Source organism: Canis lupus, chromosome 37 (assembly GCF_011100685.1).
Source record: "Canis lupus familiaris isolate Mischka breed German Shepherd chromosome 37, alternate assembly UU_Cfam_GSD_1.0, whole genome shotgun sequence".
NCBI lineage: Eukaryota > Metazoa > Chordata > Mammalia > Carnivora > Canidae > Canis > Canis lupus.
Window position 1 is genome coordinate 203,833 of NC_049258.1, and position 26,484 is coordinate 230,316.

A 26,484-nucleotide genomic window follows, 5' to 3' on the forward strand; every position below is an offset into this window, starting at 1 on the left:
ATTTTTCACCATGAATACGTTTGCCCGGTTCTTTCTTGTTCTCCATACTCCACAATTTTGGTGTATATACCTCCTCTCTTTCGCTTTACTAGAATATCATCCTCTTGTTCACAGGCTATCCTCGTAGAGAAAAACTCAAAAATGGCTCAGAGGTAGCCCATAGATAGATTGTTTGGCTGGGAAGATGTTTTAGCATTTTCAAATTACTTGCCAGTACGTTAATAATTTGGAGATTTTGCACAAAATTCCGGATTCCCAGCCTCTCTTGAAAGATCGAAAGATGCAACACAGGGCCCGCACACCTGCCCCTGGAGCTTGCCAGAGCCCGACTACACCATTGCCCCCCACTTCCCGGGCTGGGTCCCATTCAGTGCACCTCTTGCATTGTTATTTTTTTGTCCTATGGGGAATAGGAAAGAAACTTCTACCTTTTCTTTCTTTTTGGTGAGGGACGAGGCAGGGAGCAATGGAAGGAATATCAAGCAAACCAGATGATTCAAGAAAAAGTGGAAGAAGGCCTATTTCCTTATGGGAAGGAAGATGGCTTTCTGCGTTCAGTAGGCAGAGAATGCCTATGTTGAGAGAACGGACTTTGGGACAAACAGCACAAGAAGCCCACATGGAATGAAGCACGACAAGCACGTAATAATTTGTGTTTGGGAACAAAATAAGTGATTCTTCTGTGAAATGTAATTACAAGTTAAATGAAAGGCCACTTTCCTGTATCAGATCCACTTGGTTCATCGTTACCTACGTGACCCTGCAGGTGTTTGAGGTTGTACCCTGGTTTAGAAACAGGCCCGGACACAGGCCCAGGTCACCTCCCCACCCCACCGCCTACTCGGGTGCCTGACGGGGTAAACAGCAGGGCCCCAGGCCAGCAGCGATACTCCACCCCCCCCCACCCCACCCCCACCCCCGCTCTGAATACTCTGCAAAGATAAGAGAGGCAGCTGTAAAAATTCCGCTCAGGTCTCCAACTCCAAGCTCCTTCCTCCTACACAGCCTCTCTCTCCCTCCCCAGACCCATAATTTGGCAAAATTTCCACATTAAGAACTTCGACCTTCCTTTGCTAACAGGATTCTATCCATTTTACAAGGTCACAGGCCTTGAGTTACAGCTGCAAACACTCAGGCCAGAAAGCCCAACCCCAGCTCGACCCCAGGGGAGGGAACAGAGGACCTCTTCCAGAAGAGCAGCCAAAGCTCACAGACTCCTCAACTGTCTGTGCAAAGGCCTCGAGCAGATCCAGAGCCTCGGAGTGATGACCCAAGTGCCCAACTTCCCAATTGGAGGGGGAAGAAAAGGGGCCTCTGATCAACGCTGAGTGAGTCAAAGCTGCATCCCGGACGCCTCAGCCCAGATCAAGTGTTCAGTAAACATCCGCTGAATTCAGGATGTGGCCCCGGAAGGCCGGGAGGCAGGGAGGCCGGGTGGCCTCTGCAAGTGGCTCTGCTGGGCCCGGCCCCTAGTACCAGCGCCGCCCCATCGGGGGTCCGCAGGGCCTTGAGGGACCGTGCTTGGTTGACCGGAGCAGGGGAGCTGGGGGGTGGGCGGGGCAGGCGCCAGGGCGGCCTCCCCACTTTGCAGAAGGAAAACCTGAACTCCGAGGGCTCATGACTTCCGCCAGGTCAGGGGAGAGCGCTTGGGCCTCATCGTGACCGTGCTTATGGGGGCCGCCGTAACCCGTACACACGCAGAGTGGAGCGACCCTAAATATTAGGGTATGAGGCCGCGGACCCGGCAGGGGGACAATGCCCTGTGTCCCAGGCAGATGTGCTGTAGCAAAAACAATGTCAAATAATTGAGGAACGCAACTCAGGAAAGAAGAATCAAGATTTTAAAAATGTTTTTATATAGAAATAGTTTACAAAGATTTTACAACAGGAATCAGTACATCATCCGACAGGGAAAAGGTTAGCCCTGGTGGCCGGAGGGGGCCTCCTGGAAAGTGCACGCGGGTGGCCCAGGGCCCGCAGGTCACGAGGGCTCGAGGACCCTAAAGCAGTTCTGTAAGCAGTCTTCTAGAACTCCATGAAACGTGTTTCTCTCCCTCCATTCTCCTCATAGGCATTCGAAAGGGACACATTTATGAACAGTCTCGGCTACAACTGGGTAAAAATGACTCCTTGGTACAAAACAGTGAAAGTAAAGACGCTCTGCCCAAGCATGTGTTAAAGTAAATCAAATGATTTTAAAACAAAAGCTTCCCAAGCGTGAGCCTGCTTTCTACATTTCATCTGCTGGTGGAAAGCTCCATCCGTCAGGTGGCGGGACGGCTGTCCTGAGCGACACGGTGCCAGCCCCGGGAGCGTGCCCTTGCGCGTGACCTGGCCAGGCCCTGAGCCCGGGTTAGGGCCCCACGGGCTAGGGCGCACGGCACAGCGGCCCCGCAGGGTAACAAGGGCCCAGGGGCGCAGTGAGGCCGTGGGCCGCACTCCCACATGCACGCGAACCGCCACAATCAGCAGGATCACGGAGAATAATACTGCTCATCAAACTCCCATCTTCACACTTGAAGCAGAACGTGTTTTCTATAATGTGACTAAGATGCTAAAAGAAAGTGCATTAGCTAGACGTGGATACAAATGAGTCGGGGGGGGGGACCTCTGAACTCTTGCACAGATAACAAATATCTGCCAAAGAACGACTTCAATCACATGACTAACCGCTCTTCCTGTAAAGTTTGGTCTGCTCACGAGAAATAGGAAAAATCAGTGTTACCATTTTATTCTCTACGCTTAAACTGAGTTTTTCTTTTCCTATTTTTTTCCATCCTTAAATGTAAGGAAAATTAACCAGCTCATTGTCTCTGACCTAAGCCTCTGAACTAGCTTTTAGCCCTCACAGTACGACCGGGGTCAAACCAGAGAGAAACACCTAGCCATTGGGGGGGATGCTGAAGTCCAAGCTAAGCACGTGTGCTCTACAGAACCTAGTAGCAAGGGCAGCAGCAGTTAACTCGTCTCACACGACAGACGTATTCGCTTGATTTTCGTTCGTGACTTCCTCATCGTCGGCACCACAGGCAAAAAGCTTGCTGCCCAGAGTTTTCTGGGCAAATCGAAAATACATGATGTGGCCCATTGCCACAAAGGAGACTGAAATCAACACAAGCAAGCCAAAAGCTTCGGGATTCGGAGCCAGGATGACCATGATGAAATGCAGAAGATCAAGGAGATAGTTCATGGAGTTCTGAACACCATTAATAATGCCTCGTTCAGATTCAATTACATTTTCTTGCAGCAACTGTGTCACAGTTAAATCAAAGGACCAAAGACCTATAATAAAAGGTATTTGTTACAAAGACTGAATTTTAATTTATAGCTTTTACATTTCAAATGATTTACAGTTTAAAAATGGTGACACGTGCAAAATACACATTGGCCCCTTTACCTTAAAGTCACCAAGTATATATATTCATCATACCCTTGCCTTTGAGAATTATTTTTCATTAAAAAATACTAGTGTTTTAAGGAAGTGTTGAATCACTAAATTCTATACCTGGAAGGAATATTACACTGTATGTTAACTGGAATTTAAATAAAAACTTGAAAAATAAAATAGAAAATACTAGGTTACTAGTGGCCTCAAGAAATGATTTTTATAGCCACCGTACAGTAATAAGTCTAACCTACAAACTTTTAAAAAAATTCTATTTATTTATGAGAGACACAGAGAGAGGCAGAGACACAGGCAGAGGGTAGAAGCAGGCCCCATGCAGGGAGCCCGACGTGGGACTCAATCCCGGGACCCCAGGATCACCCCTGGGCCGAAGGCGGCACTAAACCACTGAGCCCCCCAGGGATCCCCTACAAACTTCTTAATTCAATTTTTCTGTGACTATTTATACTACAAAAGCAAAACTCTGAAATCAGAGACAATAAATCTTACTATAAGTAAGAGTATTTTTAAGGCTCAAAGTGAACATACTAACATATCCTTATGGTTAAAGTTTAAGGAGACTTTAAACCATTATTACATTTACTTCCTGGGTTCTAAAGCCCCTACAATAAAGCTGTCTTCCTTGAATATTAATTGTCTTTGATAAATTAATGAATTGCATTCTATCGCAAGATAAATACGGTTTCATTTCAAGAACGAATTCAGGCAGAGATAATTCACCAGTACTCTATTAATAATTACTTAAATTTTGCCTTGTAAGAAGTCTTTACACAGTGTTTCCTTCCATTTGTTTGGAAGGAAATCCATTTGTTTGGCAAAGCATACTATAAATACACAAAAGCTAGACAAACTTTTGAAGGATTTTTTTTCCAGCTACCATGTCTTTTTTTTTTTTTTGAGACCAAAAACATTATCTTTTTTACTTTGTCCTCTACAAATATCCTTTAAATTATAGTCCTTTTGGTAGAGATATAGCAATATAAAGATTCTAAATTACTAAATGGCATTATGATTATTAAAGCTCGTATCTTTTGGAAAATTAAGTTATATCGGGAGTAATACTTAAGATGTTCATCTATAAAAAAATTTCAAGCCCTAATCATGTTTTAAGACAGTATATGTACATATATACACACTGCATTTTAAACTATAAAATAAAATTTTCATAATTAAAGACGGGAACATACATAAGGATAAATAATGGATTTTGCTTAAATTCACACTCAGAGAATATTTCAGGTCATTTATTTATCGTTGAGTTTTCTGAACCTACATTGCAAAGAGACACTCTAGTTCATCAACACAGAGAAAAAAGACTTACCGATTCTAGCAGCAATGACGCCTGCGAACAGCAGACTGACAGAGATTATGGGCACAGATTTGGGAGTCGTCTCTGGGAAAATACCAGCAGGGTCAGACCCGTTGGACATGTGCATTTCAGTTGTAAAGATGATTTCAGGTACTTTTGTAGGTGTCATTGTGGACAGTGGCTCTGCTTGAATGAACCTAGAACGGATATCTTCAAAAGGAGAAACAGACAAGTCCAAGGGGCTTCCAGGCATGAACACGGAGATCACGCACAAGATCAAACAGGAAAGCTGTGCAAATCCTGAGATCAGACCAGTCCGAACCAGGCCGCATTTTCTCCGGAGCCAAGTAAAAGCCACGGTTCCCATTATTCCAGTTATGGCTGATGCTCCCATCAAAATACTGAGGATGGACCCACTCAGCCCCTGAGTGTAGGCGTACCCTGTGGTGATACAGTCAAAGCCCAGGACAGTCATATAGAGGAAAGCAAGACCCATGCCGGCCAGAAACACTGACTGGTTGTAATAGGAGACCCAGCCATCTCGGAAGGTGCGGAAGGGCTCGGCCATCTGGGAGGCGCAGCTTGGCTCTTGCTCATGTTCAAGCTCATGGACATTAGGGTCTTTCTCACCCATTAGATGAGTTCCCTCCAAGGGTTTTGGCTCAGTTTCTGTTAATAAAAGACATCATTATATGTATCAATATAGTATGTATTTGCTTTGACTAATCTAAGAATTTTAGCCATGGAACAATCTCCGAGTAGCATTTATATTAAATAAACAACATACTACCGATACCCGTCTCTCTCATGTGGTCTGTCTCCCTTTCCCCACCACCCCCGTTAGAAATTATACTCCCGCCTTTAAAAAAAAAAAAAAGAATTGTACACCCACCAAAGTCAGTAACAGGAAAACCCGCCAAATAAAAATATAATAATTGGAAAAACACAGCATCTTCTTTTCTGGGGCCCTGTTAAGATTCCATTTACCCAGAAGCCCAACTTCCTCTCTTCTTGGGAAATGCCCACCTGCATGCCCGCACTCCCTTCTACTGTTCTACAAATAGCCATGTAACTCCTCTCTTCACAGACTCTTAGGAATTTTCTTATTCTCTCTTTTTCCCCATTGTTCTTTCCATTCCTATGGCTCAATTTTTCCCAGCCATCCCTCAATTAATTTCCCCTCCATGTCTACTACTCACATTAAGGAAAAGGACCAGCGGTTCCACTTCAACCCCCTGAGATTCAAACCAGAATTGTCCTCAGGCCATCCAACCCCAGGGTTGTGACTCATCTACCAAAGCGATATATCTAACCTCATGCATGCCTTCAGCAGTAATAAACCTGACATAAATTCGACATAGTTTTGGTCTTCACCAACGTCTAAGGTCTAAACATCAGAATAAAAGGAATTGATCATTGTGTTGAGATTACCTTTATGTAAATTCAGCTGTTTCAATTCAGCTTCCTCTACTTTAAGAGCAGCTTTCACAGCTAGAGCAGGTGTTTTCTGGTAAACCTTCCAGAGCAGAAAGTACTCCACACACATGGACACCAAATTCCACCCCGAAATGAAACCACAGCCAATGACTGCAGAGCCAAATGTCATAATCTGGCCAACAGCCATGGGGGCCAAGATGTTGGTTAACTGGTCAATTCTTCGTATTGTAGCATTCATATCTACAGAGGGAGGTAAAAGAGGTAGAAAAGTGTGCAAAACTATCAAAGAGAGACTGCCAACTTACATAATACAAACTCATAATCCAAGAGCTTAGATTCCTAAAATGCAAATTTCCATAAACATTCCATACCATTTTGTTTGGAAATAATTTATTGTTTGGAACAAGTCACATTAAATTTGCTTCAAAAATCATGATTCCCTTGAGGTTGCATAAATCAGTCTAACATCAGCTTTTTTTTTTTTTTTAGAAAACATCAGCTTTTTAAATGAAGTGACTCTACATTCATTTTTCAACATTTATTAAATGCCTATTATGAGTTAGGCACCGAATCTGTCACTATAAAGAAAATTAATATCCTGCCCTGTCCTCATGGAATTTACCTTCACATGGGGAAAGAAGAGTTAATCAACAAACATATATACAGATATATACACACACAGCATGTTGGATGTTAATTCAACATTAGGGTGAACAATAAAGCACAAAAGGGCATAGACAGTGCTCAGGGGAAAAGAGAAATGTCAATTTTAAATATGGCAGGGTCAGGAAAGGGCTCACTGAAGAAAAGAGCATCACAGCAGAGACATGAAGCAGTAGGAGGAAAAAGAACCTGTCATGTGGATATTGGTGAAATGAGGATTCCAGACCAAGGGGGGTGCAAAAGTCCTGGGGCAGGAGGAGCTCCCTAGAGTGTAAGAGAACAACACGGAGGCTGGCAGGGCTGAAGCAGAGTGAGGAAGAGATGAGATCAGAGAGGGAAGGCGGACTGGCCCAGTCACGCAGGGTCTCGTGAACATTCTATGGATGTCAACTTGGACAATGATGAGTCAGCGAGCCTTTGGAAGCTAATGAACAGCGAGGTGGCGCGGTCTGACACACTGTTAATGGTTCATTTTGGCTTCTGAGGTGTAGCATGAGGGTGAGGGATGTGCAGACGAGCAGAGGCAAGACGACAGGTAGAAAACGATGTGGCATGAACCAGGACAGTAATAATGGAGATGGAGAAATAGATGCTGGATACACTTCAAAGGTAAAATCAGGAAGTCGTGCAAAGTGATTAGATATTGGGTGTGAGAGAAAGGGAAAAATTAGGGAGGACTGTAAAGTTTGTTGCTTTTTTCCTGAGCAACAGAAGGATAGAGTCGCCACTTCCTGGGAAAGGAAAGACTTCAAAAGGATCTGGTCTGGGGCAAAAGAGTAAGTACTTAGTTTAGAGATGCTGATTTTCATAGGCCTACTGACCGTCAAGAGGCCACATCAACTGGGCAGTTAAATACGTCTGGACTTGAGGAAAAGAAGTAGGTGCCAGGTTTGGTAGTCATCAGCTGGTCGAGTTTAGTTTTTGGGTGTTTTTTTTTTTAAGATTTTATGTGTTTATTTATTTGAGAGAGAGAGCATGTGTGAGTGAGGGGAGGAGCAGAGGGAGAGGGACAAGCAGACTCCACGCTGAACACGGAGCCGGACTCAGGGCTTGATCTCATGACCCTGAGATCATGACCTGAACAGAAACCAGGAGTCAGATGCTTCACTGACTGAGCCACCCAGGCACCCCAGCTGGTTGAGTTTTAAAGCAGTGAAACTGGATGAGGTCAACCAAGGGACTGAGTGTAGAGCCAGAAGGGACAAGATCTGAGGATCCAGTTTTAGGCATGTCAATGCCTAGAGGTCAGGGAAAATGAGGAGGAGCTAGTAAAAGAGGAGAAAAACCAGGAGACTGTGGTATTCTAGAAGCCCTGGGGCAACTGATTCCAAGAGGAGGGGGTATTCAACTGGCAAGTGCCGCTTGGTCAAGTTGATAGGTCAAGGAAGATGAGCCCTGACAAGAAGCTCCAGATTGGTCACGTGGAAGGTTGGGGAACCTCAAAAAAGAGTAGTTCTGCTAGGGCAGTAGGGCAAATGCCTGACTGAGGTTGGTTTAAGAGGCTGGTGTCAGCTCCAGGAGATAGAGATGCCACTTATATGCTATTTTAAGTGAGTGGCATCCCCTGGATTCACAACGTGCACGTTGCCTCCTGGCGTCATAGAAAGTAAAGCCCTGACCGTGGAGGGGAGTTGAGAAGAGTGAGCCTAGACATTTTTTTTCTTAAGTTTTGCTGAAAAGGAGAACAGAGAAGCGGGGGGCGGAGGTGTAGAGAGAGGTGAAAATGTTGAAGAGCAAAACTACTGCACTTCTACATGCAGCGGAGAATGACAAGAAGGGATGGAGCCTGAGCCTGGTGCACAAGCAGACGAGTTCCTGGAGAGGAGCCAGGGATGCGAGCAGGGCGCAGACCACCCAAACAGCTTCGGCTTCGGGCAGGTGTGACGGTGGGGGCACACGGGACTCCTCATTCCTCCTATTTTCTCAGTAAAACAAAAAGCAAGGTCATCACTGGAAGCGAGGCTGGGAGAGGAGATGTGGATGAACTGTGCAAGGAGAAAGGAGGTGAGACCTCGTCCTCCTGCAGACAGTAGGACGATCACCTGGCAGTATGAAGGGCCAACCTGAGCCCCACATCACCAACGCTAAGTGAGGGGAGTGAGCAAAAATGATTTCAGCGGGCTCTCACGAAAGAAAAGTGGCAGGAGGAACAGAGACCAAGTGCATGAGGCCAGATGCTGGTGGTGGTCCCGTGCGGCCGGAAGGCCCAGCCTGGCACTGCAGCTGGGTGGGGAAGGGAGAGCAGAGGGGTGACAGGCAGGGACAAGGGAGCACCAGCAACGATCTGTGGGTGCCGGCCAGGTGGCAGGTGGCGGGGCTGATGGGGGCAGGAGGAGTGAGCTGGGAAGGCAGCGGGTGGCCTGGAGAGACGGGTGCCCACGGGAGCACACAACGGGGTCAGGGTGGAGGACAAGACCAAGGTGCCTTCTTGTTGCCCCTCGGAGTAGAGGGGAGGACTGAGCAGTCCCAGTCCCGCCGGCACCTGGGGGAGGTGGTACGGGACATATGGTCCCCCCACAGGCCACTGCCAGCTCCTCCTCTTGGTGCTCGCGGCCCCAGCAGCCTCCAGCCAGTTACAGTGGGTGGCACCAGTGGGACAGTGACACGCTGCACCCCTGCCAGGTGGCACCCACCCACCGCAAGCCACCAGGGCCTACTGCCCCCCGGCTTCCTGCCCCCCTGGCCTCCTGCCCCCAGCCTCCAGGCCCTGGCCTCCAGCCCCCCGGCCCCAGCCCCCGGCCCCAGCCCCCAGCCTCCAGTCCCCGGCTTCCAGTACCCCGGCCTCAGCCCCCCAGCCTCCAGTCCCTGGCCTCCAGCCCCCCGACCTCCTGCCCCCCCGGCCTCCAACCCCCCGGACACACACACACGTTGTGGCAGCTGCTAGGTCAGCACCGTCGAAAGGACTTGCTGTTCTGTCACTGCCCGGGTGCTGGGCGACCCGAAGCTCCGGGCTGGGAGGCGGCGACGCCCGGGTACAGGGGGGCAGCCTGGGCAGCTCGATGGTCGTGCGACGGCTTGTGACAAAGGCCGAGCCATCCTACCCCGAAGAGGGAGGCAAGCATGTCCTCTGCACACGCGAACACATCCTCATGACAAGCTTCTCATTGTTGCAATGCAAACACACGCGTGTGCTCACGGCTCTGGTGCAACTGTTCTCAGTACAGTCGCGGCGCAGGACTCACATTAAACAGCTACTTGCTACTATTTTATCTTTAAAAAAATCTTATCTGGCAGAGAGCGAGCGGGAGCAGGGGCAGGCAGGGGGGAAGCGGCCCCGCGCAGCAGGGCCCTGGCCTGGCTCCCTCCCAGGACCCAAGGCTGCTGCACCCTGAGCCCGCCGGGCCCCGCCACCTGCGACTGCGGAGGGTCCCTCGACCTCATCAGCTGCTGACCCGCTGGGCAAGGGGTGCCGAGCGCATCCGTCTGCCTTAAATACGGGGTGATTTTTAGTGCAGAGAGTTCCAATGACAAACGCAGCTCGCATACGCGACCGCGCCAACTGGCAGATGTTAGGACGGAGGGCCCAGAACCTCAGAAGCCAGGACCAACCACGGCTGACCAAGAAACAGGGAGGGAAATAAAACAGAGTCACAAGTCTGGGAAAAGGAAGGAGCTTCAAACGGGTTTGACAGGCTACGGGTCATGGCCCAAGACAACGTCTCGATAGAACACTAAAGCAAGGACCCAGGCAAATCAGTTAACAGATTAATTAACAGTATTTATGTACAATTCCTTTTCTGGAACCATCCAAACTAGATGTTAACAGCTGATAGTCTGGCCTGATGCCACCGAAATTCTAAAATTTTTTCACATTCCAGGGAAACGGTCTCCTGCTCTTTTTTTTTTCTTTTTTTAAACCCTCGGTGATACAACTTCCAATTTTAAGACCTACTCTGAAATCAAGAAACACTGGGGCAAGAGAATGGGAGCGCCGCGTATCCAGCCCACAACCTCTCCTGCTTGTGCACACCGCCCTTGCCCACTGCGGACGCGAGCACACGAGGCCACACACACGCAGCAGCCCTGCCTCGTCCCCTGCATGGGTTCCTAAGAGTTTTCACTGGTGACTCAAAACTCAGCCTGCAAAACGCCCACGACATCCACGATCCTGGCTGCAGCAGGTGCCTCTGTGTCCAGAGACTCATGCCCACAGGTACTTGGGGTGGCAGGTGGAATCCCTGCACCCGTCCTTTCTTTCTCTATCTTTCCTCTCTCCGCCTCCCATCCATCCTTCAACTTTCTTTGCCTTACAGCAGAAGCAGCACCAAAAATCCATGGTTAGATCCTTGCTGACCTTCTGACGTAGAAAAGTTTCTATCCTACTTCGAAGCACAGCCCTTAATTAATTTTTTTTAACAGATGTGGATGTTTAACCTTGAGGAAAGATGACGCGGAGGTTTTCCTTCACTAGGCTGTTCGCTTGCACTGCTGGCTGGAAGCAAAAAGGCACCAAGGACTAACAGCTCATAACGGGCCAAAGTCTGACGGGCAGCTCACTTCCTTTCTCAAACTTGAGAAACTCAAGGTGGTTAGCAAATGGACTGGTTGGCCTAGTCTCTCCCACTCTGCAATTATTCCTGGTAATAAGGGGCAGCAGAGAAAGGCCCCATTTTTGTTTTTGTTCTGGGACATCAAAAGGCCCACGAAGTTACATGGAATCTTTGGTGTTTTTTGTTTTTTGTTTTTATGTAGATATTTAGAATAAATTAAGGATTCTGGGTAACTTTCACTTTCCTCAGGACTTCCCTCCCCTCCAGACTTCAGAGTCAAAATGAGTTAAGAAATTCAGATTAATAAAAAAATAAAAATTAAAAATTAAAAAAAATTAAAAAAAGAAATTCAGATTAAGAGAAAAGAAAACCACTTTAAAAGCCAACTCCCACCCCCCAAATATATTCTAGCAGATATGTACGTGATCTACTTCCAAAACATATCTTTTAATACCCTTTGAATTTTAAACCATGGACATGTATTACATACTTAAAATAGTATGTTAAAGAGAGAAAGGAAATAACAGGGAAAAAGCAAACAAAATAGGACAAAGCCTTATCTTACAGTTTACTGTGACAAACGGACATGAAATTATTTCCTATCAGTAAGTGATTACAGGAAGGGGAAAAAAATCAGTGAGAATCACTGCTTCACCTGCAAAAAGCATGTCCTGGAGCAGCCCTCACCCGTGCTAACTCCTCCTACTCAAACGCCTTCCTCCGAGTCACTGTGGTTTCGCCCAGATCGTGACTCTGCCGCAACAAGGTGGTGACTTAAGCAAATTTCTCTTTCTCCCTCTGCACCTTCCAAAGATTTCATTTCCTTTCTGTCACCACTTTCTTTCCTTTTTCAGCCACGTGGCCCCAAGTCGCTTGCTCTCCCAGCGCCTACTCCCACCCTCTGTCCTGGGATGAGCCGTTTAAATCGTCGGCAACGGCTTCCTCGTCGGGCAGGACGGCTGGGCAACAGGCCTGTGATAGCCCTTAGCTCAACGGGCCGCTTCGGCCGAGCTGATCAGGGGACAGTGTGCCCTCGTCCTTCAGCCTGTGTCCTTACCAGTCCCTGTGCGTCTGTGTCAGGGGGCAGAGGGAGGGTGGAGGGCAGGAGTTCTTCTGAGCCCAGTGGTATCGATGCAGTAGGACATGTTGCCGTGTAAGCTTTCTTCTGTCTTTCTCTGGCCGCTTGTATATGTTTCCGCTGGGCAACTAGATTTTTTTTCTTTTTTTTGTATTATTTTTATTGGAGTTTTTTTATTTTATTATTTTATTATTTTATTTTTATTGGAGTTATTTGCCAACATATAGTATAACACCCAGTGCTCATCCCGTCAAGTGCCCCTCAGGGGCAACTAAGACTGTAAACTTCTTTTTTATTTATTCATGAGAGACGCACACAGAGAGAGAAGCAGAGACCCAGGCAGAGGGAGAAGCAGGCTCCACGCAGGGAGCCCGACGCAGGACTCGTTCCCGGGACCTGGGGTCATGCCCTGAGCCAAAGGCAGAAGCTAAACTGCTCAGCCACCCGGGCTGCCCAGATTGTAAGCTTCTTAAAAATCATATTCTGGCCTTAATTTCTTTCATATTTGTAACAGCAATTATGTTACATTGTATGTAATGTAATAAAAGTTCTAGATTGTAACTTTAAAGTTGCAGGAATTAACTACTAGAGTCTCTTTTAGGACTAATGCGCTTCCACTCGCTTGGGAGAAAAATAAAATTCATGGTATGACTCATATAATCCCATGCCAGATTTTCACTGTTCTAAGTCTTAAGTAAACATTTAGAGAATGTTAGCAGAATTTAAAAGAAAGAGCTCAAAAGAAATGTTTTTCCACTTGCCAGGTTTGTATAGAATAAAAGAGAAGTTTACTGTCCTATAAATAACTTTATAACAGTGAGATAAATCATCGCACTGAGACAATGTGATGATAAGACAAAGACGATGTTTTCAACCTATTGTTCTTCAACAGTCCCAGAACAGGTGCAGGACTGGCTCAGCTGGTTACGGGGCTGACTCTTGATTTTGGTTCAGGTCATGATCTCAGGGTCCTGGGACAGAGCCCCACGTCAGGCTCCACACTTGGAGTGGGGTTAGCTTGAGATTCCCTGTCCCGCTCCTTCTGCTCTTTCCCTCCTCCATCTAATTAATTAATTATTTATTTTTTAAAAAACACCCAGAAGAAAAAGCTCAAGCCTCATTTACTACCTCTGACTTAAAGTGAATCCTAATAACCCATTTAGTTAAAAGGCAACACCCGATTACCTGCTAATTTGCTCCTGTCTCCTCCAGCAACAACAACAATCCAGTCTCTCTGGATCGTGATGGCAGTGGCAGTACTGGCCAAATTTGCAACATCGGCAATAGTGATGATCAGGATATAACAGAAAGTCTGAGGGATTACAGGAAAAAAGTGGAGTTGAAGTGTCAGTTTCACCACACGTACCTACTTCACTGCACGTACAATGTACTTTAAAATGGTCTTTGATGGCATAATAATAAAATTTTTAACTTCATAAAGCCACAAGAAATAATTTTACTTTGTAGACATGAGACGTTAAGTACCAAAGGTCAAGTTAAAGGACGTAATATTTTCCTAATCTGTATCATCTGTAATACACATCATACAAAAATTATAAAAGCCATACGCACTTTCATGTGACACAGTTATCATAGTAAGTGTTAACATGGGATGGGGGTAGTTTGTAATTTCTTCTCAAAATGGAAAAAATGCTGAAGGGGAAGTGAGAAGGTATTTAAGTCAGAGTTCTGATATTTCCTAGCAACATGGCAATAGGTAATAAACTAACATCACTTTGTCTTAGTTTTTTCATCAACAAAATAAAGGGAATACGCTAGAAGATTTTAATGTCCGATCTGCCCTTGAAGGTCTCAGTATCAGTCTAAATATATAAGGAGATTCAACAGCAACATTAAATCCATTATTTTCCACTCTGTCCTCAAAAATCTTTCTCTTTTTTTTTTATCAAGCTATCATGAGACCACGGTGTAAGAAGTTACTTAGTCCATGACCCCAAACAGAAATACCAATTATTATTGGAGGAACACAATCATGACACATTAATAAATACATGGATAACCTTTTTTTTTCATGGATAACATTTCTTATATAACGTGAACAAATTATAGGTTAATAATAATAAGCTGAAAACAACTGAATTGTTTAATAAACTCTTAGAAGTGCCATTAAAAACAAATAAGAAGAACCCAAAAGGACAAAGGTAAAGTTCAAACAATACTTAACGAGTGCCTACCATGGGTAAAAGAACTGAAAGAAAACATAATAACTGTAGGGGATATTAAAGTGGATACAGAGATCAATAGTGTCTTTACAAAAAATTATTCCCTAGTCTCAAAGGGTTTCCATTTTTTTTTTTTTTTACCACTACTGGGTGTCCTACTTTCTGCCATTAGGAATTCCACTGAGAACTTACAAGGACCCATCCATGGTACATGGTCAGAAGCTCATTTTTATGTAAGAAAACCATCATCAGGATGATTCCACACAGGATGACCGAAACATTCTGTACCACCAGCGAAGTCTGAGCCACTGTACAGAGGGAGAAATAAAAGTAGTCACTAAATCAAAATACCTCAATGGGCCCATCTTTGTCCACACATTCCTGTTCTACTACTACATTAATGTCTATGCAAATTATTACAAGGGAAAAAAAAAAACATTCCTGAAGTGAATCCTGAATGAACTATTTCTAGTAGGACCCACCATATCGAACCAGACCAATAAAATTTGCAAGAAGGATGAAGTAGTTGAAGCCATTCATAATGATCACATTTTGATTTAGTTGATTCTCTTCCAAGTTTGCTGTCATAAACAACTACATTACATAGACAAGATCCGTCTCTTAGCTCTTTATTGCTTAAGTTAAAATAAGAATATGTAGGAAGTTATCGATTGGGTTAAGGAAGAGGTCGTGGGCTCCATAACCTCCTCTAGGGTGGGCTGAATCAGACAAGATCAGATGGTGTACAGAAGTAGGGATGACACACAAAGATTCGCCAAGAATAAAGAGCAGCAGTGCATCCCTCTGGGCATTCTAATGCGAAAGGCCATGTAGGAAATGCTAGGAAATTCCATGTAGACGAAGTACTGGAGTAAGGCTGGTCAGTAGACCACATAACACACCCCCGTCTTACTTGGAATCTCTTCTGTGCCATCACCAGGGGAGGTAATCTGGACAAGACACATAATGTCCCTTATGCCTGTGTCTATAAACTGAGGATGACAAGCCATTCCTGCCTTCTTTACTTTATAAGGTCATTATGGTGCTCAAATAAAATACTCATGAAAGTACTTCGGAGAATACAGAGAGTCGTGTATGTAACGTATAATTAGGGCTCTTGTCTTCAAGGGCAGCAAAGCTCGTGCTGGGTTGGAAGATCATAGAAGAGCCTGAAACAACCTGCTTTCTGAAATTAGTGTAGAATAAAATCCCAACATAGAACTCATTCTTTCATTGCACAAGATTTAAATATCAACTGCACGAGGTTTTTGGCTTTCAGGAGTCCATGGACCAGAGGAAGGAAAGATATGCGAACAGGTCATTGTAAGAGGGTCAGTGCGGTGGCAGAGGTACTGACAAAGCCTCCTGGGGGCACAGAGGAAGAAATGATGAACTCGGCCTAGAAACGGGAGAGGTTTTCATGGAAGGTGACATCTGAAGTGGATTCTATGGGATGAACCGGAGACCACTATCCTACCACACACTTTCTCATCCAACTCAACATTCTTTCCCAACCTAGATTTCCAGTGTGCAACCACCATGAGTCACGAGGTCTCTGTGTATAATATTCCTCCGTTCCTATAAATAATGATGTAAACACTAGGAATGTTTTTCTCGTAGACTTCATCCTATACGTGTTTTGGTCTATCTATTGTCACGACAGACAAAGGCCATCTTGACCATTTCACTAATAGCATCGGGTCCTGGAATTTGATGATCCAAATTGCTCTCCATCCAGGGGCAGTTTTCTGCACTGTAGGAAACTGATACCTCAATCTTTCTCCAACATCTAAGACAGACGTGGCCAGGTCTTGGCATTACCAACTATAAAATTCAGGAAAATTCTGCCCTGATTTTACTATTTACATTGCCCTTACACTCTGCATAACTGAATTGTTCAATCACTCTCTCTCTTTCCTATACAAAACCGCACTAATGTGCTAGAATAAATGTCATTTCTTCCTTTTCCCTAAAAAATTTGTAATTCAGCTCTCCACGACCCAGACTCAGACACTCTCCCTTAAATATACAGTTTTTTATTTCCTCACACATGCGTCTATATGAAACACTGTAACTCAGAGGACAGATGTTAAAGCTGCCCCAGCAACATCATACCAACAGATTTCAGTGCAAATCATGGTTAGAAAAAACACCAGAGTTAGGCAAACTTTTAATGTTTAACATTCCTCCCAGAAAAGAACTATGGTGTTAATTATTAACATCTGGAATTCAAGAACTGCCAAAGAGCCAAAAAAAAAAAAATCTATAAGCTTAATATCTTGGCATTCCAATTTTGTGCAGAGGCCCCAGGACCCTCCAGGCAGAAGTGCTGCCATTGAGCATCCCGTCACTCAGGAGTGGCAGGCAGATGCAATGGGTCAGTCACACTGGTTTCTCTTTAGCTCAGGCATGGGTCCCACGAATATAGAGCCTTAGTTTACCGCTACTCACCTTTAAGTCTGGCGTTCTTATCCACCCAATCACCGATGATGGCTCCAAGGACAAGAACAGATCCTGCCACCACCAGCCCATAGACTGCAGTCAGGAGGAGGCTATTTCCATACAGCTCTACCAGGAACACGGACACGGCAAAGTGCCACATCCGATCTCCCTTGAAGAAGAAAAGAGAAAATGTTTTGATGAAATCATTTTTTACTTTCTAGTCAGTTCTACTCAGGAAGTTGCTTCCTTATCAAAAAGGTACTTTCCAGCTACGCCATGAGACTTTCAAAGTCAACAACTTCGCTATGAATTGAGCATGGGTCAGGTGTTAAAACCATCCATCATGGCCCAACGGAAAATGCTCTGGCCCATTTACTAAGTAAACCCAAAAAACATGATATTAATGAAACACACGTACTGCTTATCACTCTAGAAAAAAAAAATGTAGTTTCCTCCACACCAAAGAAGGCTTTTGGAGACAAAATGTGTTCCCGTTCATGTCAGGTTTCTACCCGGGCCTGGAACTGACCCATCCTGACTTGAGAGGCATAAAGTAGTTTTGCTACTGAACCAGAATGAAACTACAGTATTGCCTATAAACACTCATATGCCTTGAATGTCAAGAAAAAGCCAGCTTTCCAATTTGTAAACTGAGAAGAATGAACTATATGATCTGTAGGGTTTCTTTGGCCTCTAACATTCTAAAATCCATGCCCTACACTTGACGGGATGAGCACTGGGTGTTATTCTATATGTTGGCAAATTGAACACCAATAAAAAATAAATTTATTTAAATAAATAAATAAATACATACATATAAAATCCATGCACTATTTCAAAGTCAAAAAAGAGCAGGGCTCAGAAAGATGAAATTAATATGGGCAAATTCATTTATATAAATGTCAGAAATAAACCCATAAGCAGGTTTTCATTTGAACATTTTAATACAGATGCGTTTTGAAAGGGGAAAAAAATCTAATTATTTCTTCAGACTATATAGGAAATTTTGGAATTCATTACTGCAAAATGCAAAAAAAAACTTTTAATGAATCAGGTAAATTAACGTGTAAGAAATATTTAATGGGTCTTATTCTGAGATTTTTGGCTCCAACTTTGACTTCTGAGTTAACATAAAATAGGACAACAATGTTCTATTATAACCTACCCCTGGAAATCACTACAGGAAACAAAATTTCCAGGCTAAGTTACTTATGAATTTGACTCAATGTGGAAGTACTGAGTCTTGGTTCTTTCCAAAGTCTCTTAACAACTGTTTGATAAATTTAATGGATCAGGAGCAAAGTATTATCCTGGTCTATCAAATAATGTAAAAAAATCAATAAAACCAAGGCAATAATCCTATGCATTTAAAATTTAAAATTGATGCACATATACAATAGCAATCATCTACAATAATCTTCCTGTAGACCAGTATTTCTCTGTGGGAGTGCTTTTACCCTCCAGAGATCACTTGGCAATGTCTGAAACTGTTTTGGGTTGTCACAACTCTGGGAGCAGGGAGTGGGGGTACTACTGGCATCTACAACTGCATAGGGCAGTCCCCACAACAAATAATTATTCAGCCCAAGATGGCAACAGTACCAAGATAGAGAAACCTTGACATAGGAGATTAGGAACACAATTTAGAAATGCAATTCAAAATTAACGTAACATCAGGGCCTCGGTGGATTGGGTGCATATGATCAAATAAATGTTAAATCAAACACTGGAAGCCAGTGGAAGCACCATGTGTGAAAGACTGATTCTAACTTGACGGTCTGGAATGTGGCTCTAGAACATTCTGCACTCTCAAACCTCAGCCAAGTGCATGACCCAGATTAGATACCATGAAACCAAAAAGGAGTAGATACGTAGTGAATCCCAACTGTAAATGAGAAAATATAAAATAAGTGGCAAAACCCTAGACTGATTTATCAGTCATGTCGTTCTGGTACGTTAGATTAGTTCCACGAACGTTCAAAACTTTGAGGATTAACCAGCACCGTACCCAAGTATTTCTGACACAGCTTGTGTTTGTTTTGATAAGAGAAAGCTTAAATCAAGCAGGAGTTGTTTAAGTTTCAAATACTACTGTACTAAATGATTAAAAGTGTATGACACACAATTGGTTTGCAACCAATAAAAAGACAACTTTATATTAAGGGGAAGATGTCAATAAGAATAACAAACTGTTTTCTTGATCTTTAACAAGAGAAGCAAATCCAGGCTGAATTAGAATACAATGGCATAAGGAGAGCAAGTGGCTCCCTTAGGAATAAAGAGTAAGTAAAGTACCTCCCCTACTTTAATCTCCATTCCTCTGAAGAGCTCCCAAGGAAAAGACAAAAAACACACACATGCCCTAAACTACAAGTTGCCTCCACGAGCGAATTTCCTCTCTTAACGTAAAGAATAAAAAATATTACTTTCTACTGCTTCTTTCTTTGTTTTTTAACTATCTTATACCCACAAGATTTTTAGATTCTTCCACAGCAGGCCATCAAAACAAGTGCTACTAAATGAAAATGTTCTTTCTGGTTTATCTTTATATGACACAACACCTCCTTGATGGAGAGGCATCAAATTGCTCTAGTTACCTCAATTCCTAAAGGGTCTGGGCTCTAAGTGGCAACAGAGTCCATGCTCAAGAAGCCCAAGAATCAGGCAAAGTCCAAGTAAATGTTGACCAAGTGCAGTTTCGAGCCCACCCATTCCTTCCTTACATCCATTTCCTGCCCTCCTATGTGCGCTCCCTGTACTTTGATGATTTGTTTACATGCCCGTGTACCCCAGTGGACTGAGGGCTGGGGGCCAACTGAGTATCTGTGAATGAAGGATCCCAGTGCTTAGGCCCGCACTGCTTAGCGAGAGGCCCTATGTACCCAGCACTACTGCAGGCGTGACAAACCCAGCGGGACATAAAATCAAGGTCCATACTTTCATGTAGCTTGTACCCAGGGGGCCGAGACCAAGGGCAAGCCTAGAGCAGTGCAGGTGGCATAACTGCTACGAGGAAATATGACGTAGCGTGCACGGAAGGTGGCATTGAGCGTGACGTAGAGACCTCTCTGAGCAGAGGCCTGAAAGGAATAAGGGCTGGGGCCGTGCAGACATCCAGATTATGAACACACAGCCCGTAGGATAATGATGCAAGAAATAAACTACTGGCCACCCCTCTCCGTTGCCTTCTGCTGTTGGTTAGGTTTTTGCGACCAGATACATTTTTTTTTTTTAGATACATTTTTTTAAAGCCCAAGCTATGTTATAAGGCCCTTGACAACAAGACCCAGTTCTTGCAGTACTTTGTATCCTGACAGTACGGGGAGAGATGCACTGATCTACTGGCAGACAGACACAAAGGGCATTCAGCCCCACACACATAGAACCTTCTAGGCTAACACCTCTATTTTTAGGGTATAGGAAACCATGATTTGGTAGAGTTTGCGGGGGGAATGGATAAATAGGCAGGAGGTGTATCTGTGTATACACACACATAAGCACATAGATTTTGTTCGAACAAAATCAGTGTCGAACAGGAGACAAAACTTAAAAGGCAGAATGATCTAGTTAGTGAGCATTCCTCTTTTGCAACAAGAAGTTAAACTCCACTCAACCTTATACAGTTGTAGTTGTTGGGTTTTGTTTTGTTTTGTTTTGATCCAATGTTCCACAAGAAGTCCCTATGCTCAACTTACGGTAAGGTAGGGGTAAATGTCTGTCACTTTTCTTGTGGGACTTCTAATTACTCTGACAAAAAAATCCTCCTGGAACAACCAGAGTTCCACCCTTTTGGCAAATCTGACCTCCCAACCAAATACCGAAAGGGCATATAAACATTAAACAACATAATGAGTGTTTGGGAGTGAGGCACCTCATTCTCCTAGGAGAGAGGCCCAGGTCACAAGATGACAGCTTCAGATACTGTCTCCACCACTGGCTACTGGCTTTTAAAATACTTAATACTTACTAAATTAAATGGAGGGAAAAAGAAAACTATTGGTTTAGATATAATTAGGAGTAGTTTCACTAGACTTCTCCTTAGAATCATCAGCTATTGGAAACCAAACACACTCAATTTGTTTACGTGTATTTGCAGAGTCATCCTCGTCTCAGCCTCAGGGGAGATAGGAGCTGGCCCTTCTAAAAAGCCAAAGCCATCTTTGAACTGCTATTTCTTAAAGAGCTGATAACCTAGCTTAATAATTTCCCCAGGGCATGGGTACAGATTTCCTCATACAATAGTCTGCATTCACGCCTTAAGGATGATCCCATAGAAGTTCCCAATTTAGAAAGAAAATAACATTCACAAAATTCACCCTAAAAATTCTTCCTCCTTACATGTGATTTTTTTTTAAATTAAATATCATATATGAGGCACAAAAAGAATTTACCCAGATACTGCTTTTCAGCAATAAGAACAATTGTTTAAAGATTCTAATCTTTAATTAAGCACACACCCAGCATCCTTTTGGGATTATTCTTTTTTGGGGTGTTGATGGAGGAACCTAGGCCCATGAAACACTGGCCTTCTAGGACAACAGAGGAAGTCGGAGGGAGATTATGAATATCATGGCTAATTTTCAGTGGGTGATAGTTTTTAAGATAGCCTGAGATGCCCCACACAGATCTACCAATGGGTGACATTTTTAAAGCAGAGGATTTTTATCACTCAGATATTTGCTCTTAGGTCAATTATATTTAAGTTAATCTGAGTATGCTATTTTTAGCGCAAGTCAGTCACTCTACTATTCTACTCTATTTTCGTAGTGTAATATGCTGGAGCTTATCATTTTAACAAAAGAAGAAAGTGAGAAATAGCTTATGTAGAAGTAGAAGATACAGGAGACATTCGTCCATTCTTAGTAGCAAATTTTACCATTTACTAAGCCTTGAAATGCAAACTACAAATTTACAGGCATTGCAAATATCCCTGTTTGTTCATTTTATCTTTGGAGGGTTGTTCATCTATATACAAAGTATGATAATTCAGTAGCACTTACTAACCCCTACGGGAAAATATCTTTGGTGAAAATAATTTCTTCATTAGAACAGGTGTACCTGGATGGTTTCTTCCTTTCGCTGCCTGGCCAACCTGGAGGATGGCTTCATGAAACTGGTCCGAACGAAAGGAAACAAGAAGTTATGCAAAAGTCTGTTGTAAGAGTCACCGTGCACAGTCACTTACCCAAGTGGACAGGGAGTGGCCAAGGTAGAGGAGGAATTTGGCGGAGGTCAGGTAGTTTGCTAGGGACCCTGCGAGACAGCGAGAGGGGCGGTGAGTTGGGTGCGCGGGCTGCCACGCTCATTTTTCTTATCAAACACGGTTATTACGACTTCGTTTGTGGGACACACACGTGCATTTGTCGCAGGCGCGGGCTCTTCCCTTAGCACCGCCGGTCACTAGGTGGGGAACCCCAGAGGGCACGAGGGCGCCCCTTGCACCCTAACTCTTCACTCTGTCCCCCCGCCCCCGCCCCCGCAGCCCCCGCCCCACTCACCGCAGCATCCTCCCTGGCGGGCCTGCTCCCCGGCCTTGGGCATGACCCCGGGCGACCCCGCAGCGCCGCGGCCGCTGGCTCCGGGCGAGCAGGGCGTGCAAGGCGTGCAAGGCAAGGCGTGCAAGGCGCGGGCCCCGCCGAGCACCGAGGACCGCGGGGCAGGGAGCGGGAGAACCGGGGCCCTCGGGGTCTCCTTTCCTAACTTAGCTAACACTGTAGCTGAAGTCGGAAAGGCAAAGCCTTATGGAGGCGCGGAGGCCGCGCTGCCGCCGCCCGCACCCGACCCCGCGCCGCCGCCGGCCGCCCGCTGCGCCCCGCGCGCTTATACGGGCCGGGGCGGGGCTCCCCGCGGACGCCCGCCCGAGCCGCCCCGCCCCGCCCCGCCCCGGCCCCGCCCCGCCCCGGCCCCGCCCCCCGCCCACAGCCGCCAGTGAGGAGCCGGCCAGGCCCAGGGCCGCGAGGGTGTGGAGCGGGGGCCGCGGGGGAGGGAGGGAGGGAGGGAGGCGGGGGGGGGGGGGGGTTGTGCCGCGGAGGGGAGGGAGCGGGGGGGGAGGGAGGCGGGGACGGGCACCGCGAGGGGAAACGGGGGCCGCGGAGGGTGTGGGGCGCGGGGGGGGGGGCGTGACAGGGCGGGGGGGGGCGGGGGCCACGGAGGAGGAGGGAGGCGGAGGGGGCCGCGGGGGGGGAGCGGGGGGGGGCGGGGGAGGCGTGAGAGGGCGGGGGGCCTGGGGCCATGTTGAGCCGCGGGGGGCTTTGGGCTGCGGGGGGGGGGGGGTACGTTGGGCCGCAGGGGTGGGGCGGAGCGCGCAGGGCGGGGGCAGAGTAGGGCGGGGGGGGGGGGTCATCGGGCCGCGAGAGGGGCGGAAGCGGGGCCGCACGGGAGCGGGGAAGGGCGGGGGCGTGGAGCCGAGAGGGCTTTGGGCCGCAGAGGTCGCTGCGGGGAGGGGGTGGCGTAGAGAGTGCCGCCAGGGCCGCGGGGTCCGCTGGGCTGCGGGGGGCTTTGGGCCACGGGGGCCGTGGGGGGCGCGGGGGCGCGGGAGCCGAGGACGTTGGGCCGCGGGAGTGGGGCGGAGTAGGGCGGGGGGCATGGGGCCGCGAGAGGGGCGAAAGCGGGGCCGCAGGGGAGCGGGGAAGGGCGGGGGCGTGGAGCCCAGAGGGCTTTGGGCCGCAGGGGGTCGCTGCGGGGGGGGGGGGGAGAGGGGGTGCCGCCGGGGCCGCGGGGTCCGCTGGGCTGAGGGGGCCGTGGGGGGCGCGGGGGCGCGGGAGCCGAGGACGTTGGGCCACGGGGGTGGGGCGGAGTAGGGCGGGGGGCATGGGGCCGCGGGAGGGGGGGAAGCGGGGCCGCGGGGGGAGCGGGGGAGGGCGGGGGCGTGGGGCCGAGAGGGCTTTGGGCCGCAGGGGGTCGCTGCGGCGGCGGGGGGAGAGGGGGGGCGTACGGGAGGCTGCCGGGGCCGCGGGGGGTGGGGCCGCGGGAGCAGTTCGGTGGGGGGAGCGCGGGGGGCCGCGGGGTCCGCTGGGCTGCAGGGGGCGTTGGGCCGCGGGGGGCGTGGGGCCGCGGGGGGTCGCTGCGGGGTGGGGCGGGGGGCGTTGGGCCGCGGGGACCGCGCGGAGCCGCAGGGGCGGGGTGGGGGGTGGGGGCTGCCGGGGCTGCCGGGGCCGCCTTGCACCGCCTTGCAGAGTCCTCGCCGGGCTGGGGGAGCGGAGCACGGCCTCCATAGCGCCCCCGGCGTCCGAGTGCGCTCTCCTGGCCTCCCCCTGCGGCCTCCCCCCGCGGCCCCCCCGCGGGCCCCCAGGGTCGTCGCCCCCCCTCCCCCAGCCCGGGGTTAGGGTCGGGCATCCCGCCCGCCGGGCACCTGGAGGCCGCCGCGCTCGCCCTCCCTCCAGCCCCGCTGCAGCCCCGCCCCCGCGGCCCTTCCCGCTTGTGCCCCGCCGGCTGGGACCCTCCTGGCGCAGGGACAGGGCCTCCGCGGTGGGTCCGGGGGGGGTGGGAGGCGAGGGCCAGCAGCGCCCGCCCCCGAGCCGCCTCCGTCGCCAGGGTCGGGGGTGGGGGGTGGGGGGTGTATCTGGGCGCCGCATCGGGAGCCTCCCGGGGCCGCGGGCGGGGCGGGCGGCCTGCAGGGCGGAGATAGGGACCCGCCGCCCACCTGCTGCCCCGACGGCCTGGCCTTTCCAGCCTCCTGTGCCCTCTTCCCTCCCGCAGGGCTTTCAAGTCCGTGGTCTTCGCTCCCAGGGAAGTCCGGGGCAGGTGACCCGGGTCGCGGGGGCCCAGTCCTGGGGGGGTTGGGGGGCACGTGTGCGGCTACGGGACCGCGGCCCTACGCTGAGCTGACCTTCGCGCGGCCTCCAGGGGCCTTAAAGCACATCCAGGTGCTGCAGAAACAACTGCTTCCAGTTGACCCGGCCTGAGAAGCACTGTGGCGGCGGCAGCTAAGTCTGTGCCTCGAGGTCACGGGGAGGCTGCGTTCTGCCGCCCCAGGGGGTCCCCAGGAGCCCAAACGGGGAGAAGAAAAAGACAAAGACAAAGGAGAGGCCACAGCAAAGCGCGCAGGGGAGAGTCTGGAGAGCAACCGAGCGGATGCAGAACCCGAAGCCACTGGGCGTCGGGGCCTTGGCCGGCGAGTCCCGAGTCCTTATCAACGGAAAGCGACAAGATCCCTTAGTTGAGGCTCATGAAATGAAAAGGAATTGAAAATGAAAATGCAATAAAAGTCCTCAAAATACGTGTGCAAGATGCAAGATGCCAGGAATCTCCTGGCCGTGGCATTCGGGGTTAGAGAGTACGGCGTAAATCACAAGACCCAACTGGCTGGTCTTCCTTCTGAGGACTTATTTGGCTGAAAATTAAAAATTCTTTCAAAAATATGCATTATTTCTAGAACTCCAAAAATGCAACTTCTCTATTAATATAATCATAACTAAGAAAGCCATGCAAATTTTAAAGCACTTTACCAAAAAAAATTAAAAAAAGAAACAGGATGCTGTAAGAACCATTTTCTAGTTTTTCTAGTTCGTGTTCAAAGTTCTTAAGTTTGTGAATAGGTTAGCTTTTTATAAATTCCAGCCAGAATACAATGTACAATCCATCTAAAATTGAGAAGTATTTACGGTTGGGGAAAAAGGGGGGGTCTTATTATTTCTAAGCTGCTTTTTCACTTACCGCCGGCGTCCTGTGTGCTCCGCTGTGTCTGAGGTGCTCCCCAGGACACACAGAATAAAGAACGGTCAGCAGCGCGGGGCTCGGAGGAAACGGGGTTGTCAGCAGCTGCTACAGGAAGAGCTCGGCCCCAGGATGAGCTCCGGCCCGGGACTAGCTCGGGCCCAGGATGAGCTGGGGGCCCTGGGGCCTTGCAGCTTAATTTAGGGGCTACACACAAAGCCCCCGTGTGCTCAGACACCTTTTTTCAATGTGACAGATGTATTTCAAGAGCTGTTTGATGTTTCCACGACCTGTAACTGACTGAACCCTTGAGAACTTTAAGTTCAGACACCTGCTTTAAATTACAGACATCTAACTGAAAAATAAATACCTCTCAGGTTTTCATTTGGTTCGCATATTTTAAACAGATTTGATCTTGCAAAGTTTCTCGTGAATATTGACTTTCATCCCCCTCACACACACACGCATACACTGTTATGTACAATGTCCAGTTGGAAAATTAAATGCAAATTCAGAAGATTCCCAAAAGAAATACATTCCTAAGGCAAATCCATAGGGATAGAGAGCATGTTAGTTGTCAGGGGCTGGGGCTGGGAGGAGGGACGAGTGGATAGCGACTTCTTAGTGTGTATGGGGTTTCCTTTCGGGGTGACGAAAGTGTTCTGGGACAAGAGAACGGTGCTGGTTGCACAACACTGTGAATGTTCTAAAAGTCACTGAAATGTGTACTTTAAAATGGTTAAAATGGTGAAATGTATGTTAGGTGAAGTTTATCTCAAAACAAAACTATTGCTATATGGGAACTTTGCCGTTTTTCAGGA

General features: G+C 47.6%; 1 protein-coding gene and 1 long non-coding RNA gene across 3 annotated transcripts; one reads left to right on the forward strand and one right to left on the reverse strand.

Moving 5' to 3' along the window:
• Positions 1 to 1,833: 1,833 nt before the first annotated feature.
• Positions 1,834 to 22,808, reverse strand: SLC40A1 (solute carrier family 40 member 1). Of its 2 annotated transcripts, XM_038585122.1 has the most exons (8): positions 22,507 to 22,808; positions 22,194 to 22,261; positions 17,018 to 17,177; positions 14,759 to 14,874; positions 13,569 to 13,695; positions 6,147 to 6,392; positions 4,728 to 5,384; positions 1,834 to 3,282 (listed from the first exon to the last, which is right to left on the reverse strand). In XM_038585122.1, the coding sequence occupies exons 1-8, from the start codon at positions 22,547 to 22,549 to the stop codon at positions 2,969 to 2,971; spliced, it is 1,731 nt and encodes a 576-aa protein (XP_038441050.1). In that variant the 5' UTR covers positions 22,550 to 22,808; the 3' UTR covers positions 1,834 to 2,968. The 2 variants fall into 2 exon arrangements, with proteins under 2 accessions (XP_038441050.1, XP_038441051.1); XM_038585123.1 differs by lacking the exon at positions 22,507 to 22,808 and having other exon boundaries at positions 22,067 to 22,205.
• Positions 22,809 to 22,923: 115 nt separating this feature from the next.
• Positions 22,924 to 26,045, forward strand: LOC119867912. The gene is made up of 2 exons (XR_005385017.1): positions 22,924 to 22,968; positions 24,854 to 26,045. It is a non-coding gene; the product is annotated as an uncharacterized LOC119867912 (long non-coding RNA).
• The last annotated feature ends 439 nt before the right edge of the window (positions 26,046 to 26,484 follow it).

What these genes read in the sequence shown, in the direction of transcription:
- SLC40A1 (XM_038585122.1), bottom strand. Translation starts at nt 22,549, where the DNA reads ATGCCCAAGGCCGGGGAGCAGGCCCGCCAGGGAGGATGCTGCG. An exon ending in CCGCCAGGGAGGATGCTGCG is followed by an intron (nt 22,262 to 22,506) that starts GTGAGTGGGGCG and finishes GCTGTCTCGCAG; the next exon opens with GGTCCCTAGCAAACTACCTG. An exon ending in TAAGAACGCCAGACTTAAAG is followed by an intron (nt 14,875 to 17,017) that starts GTGAGTAGCGGT and finishes CCCTCTGTACAG; the next exon opens with TGGCTCAGACTTCGCTGGTG.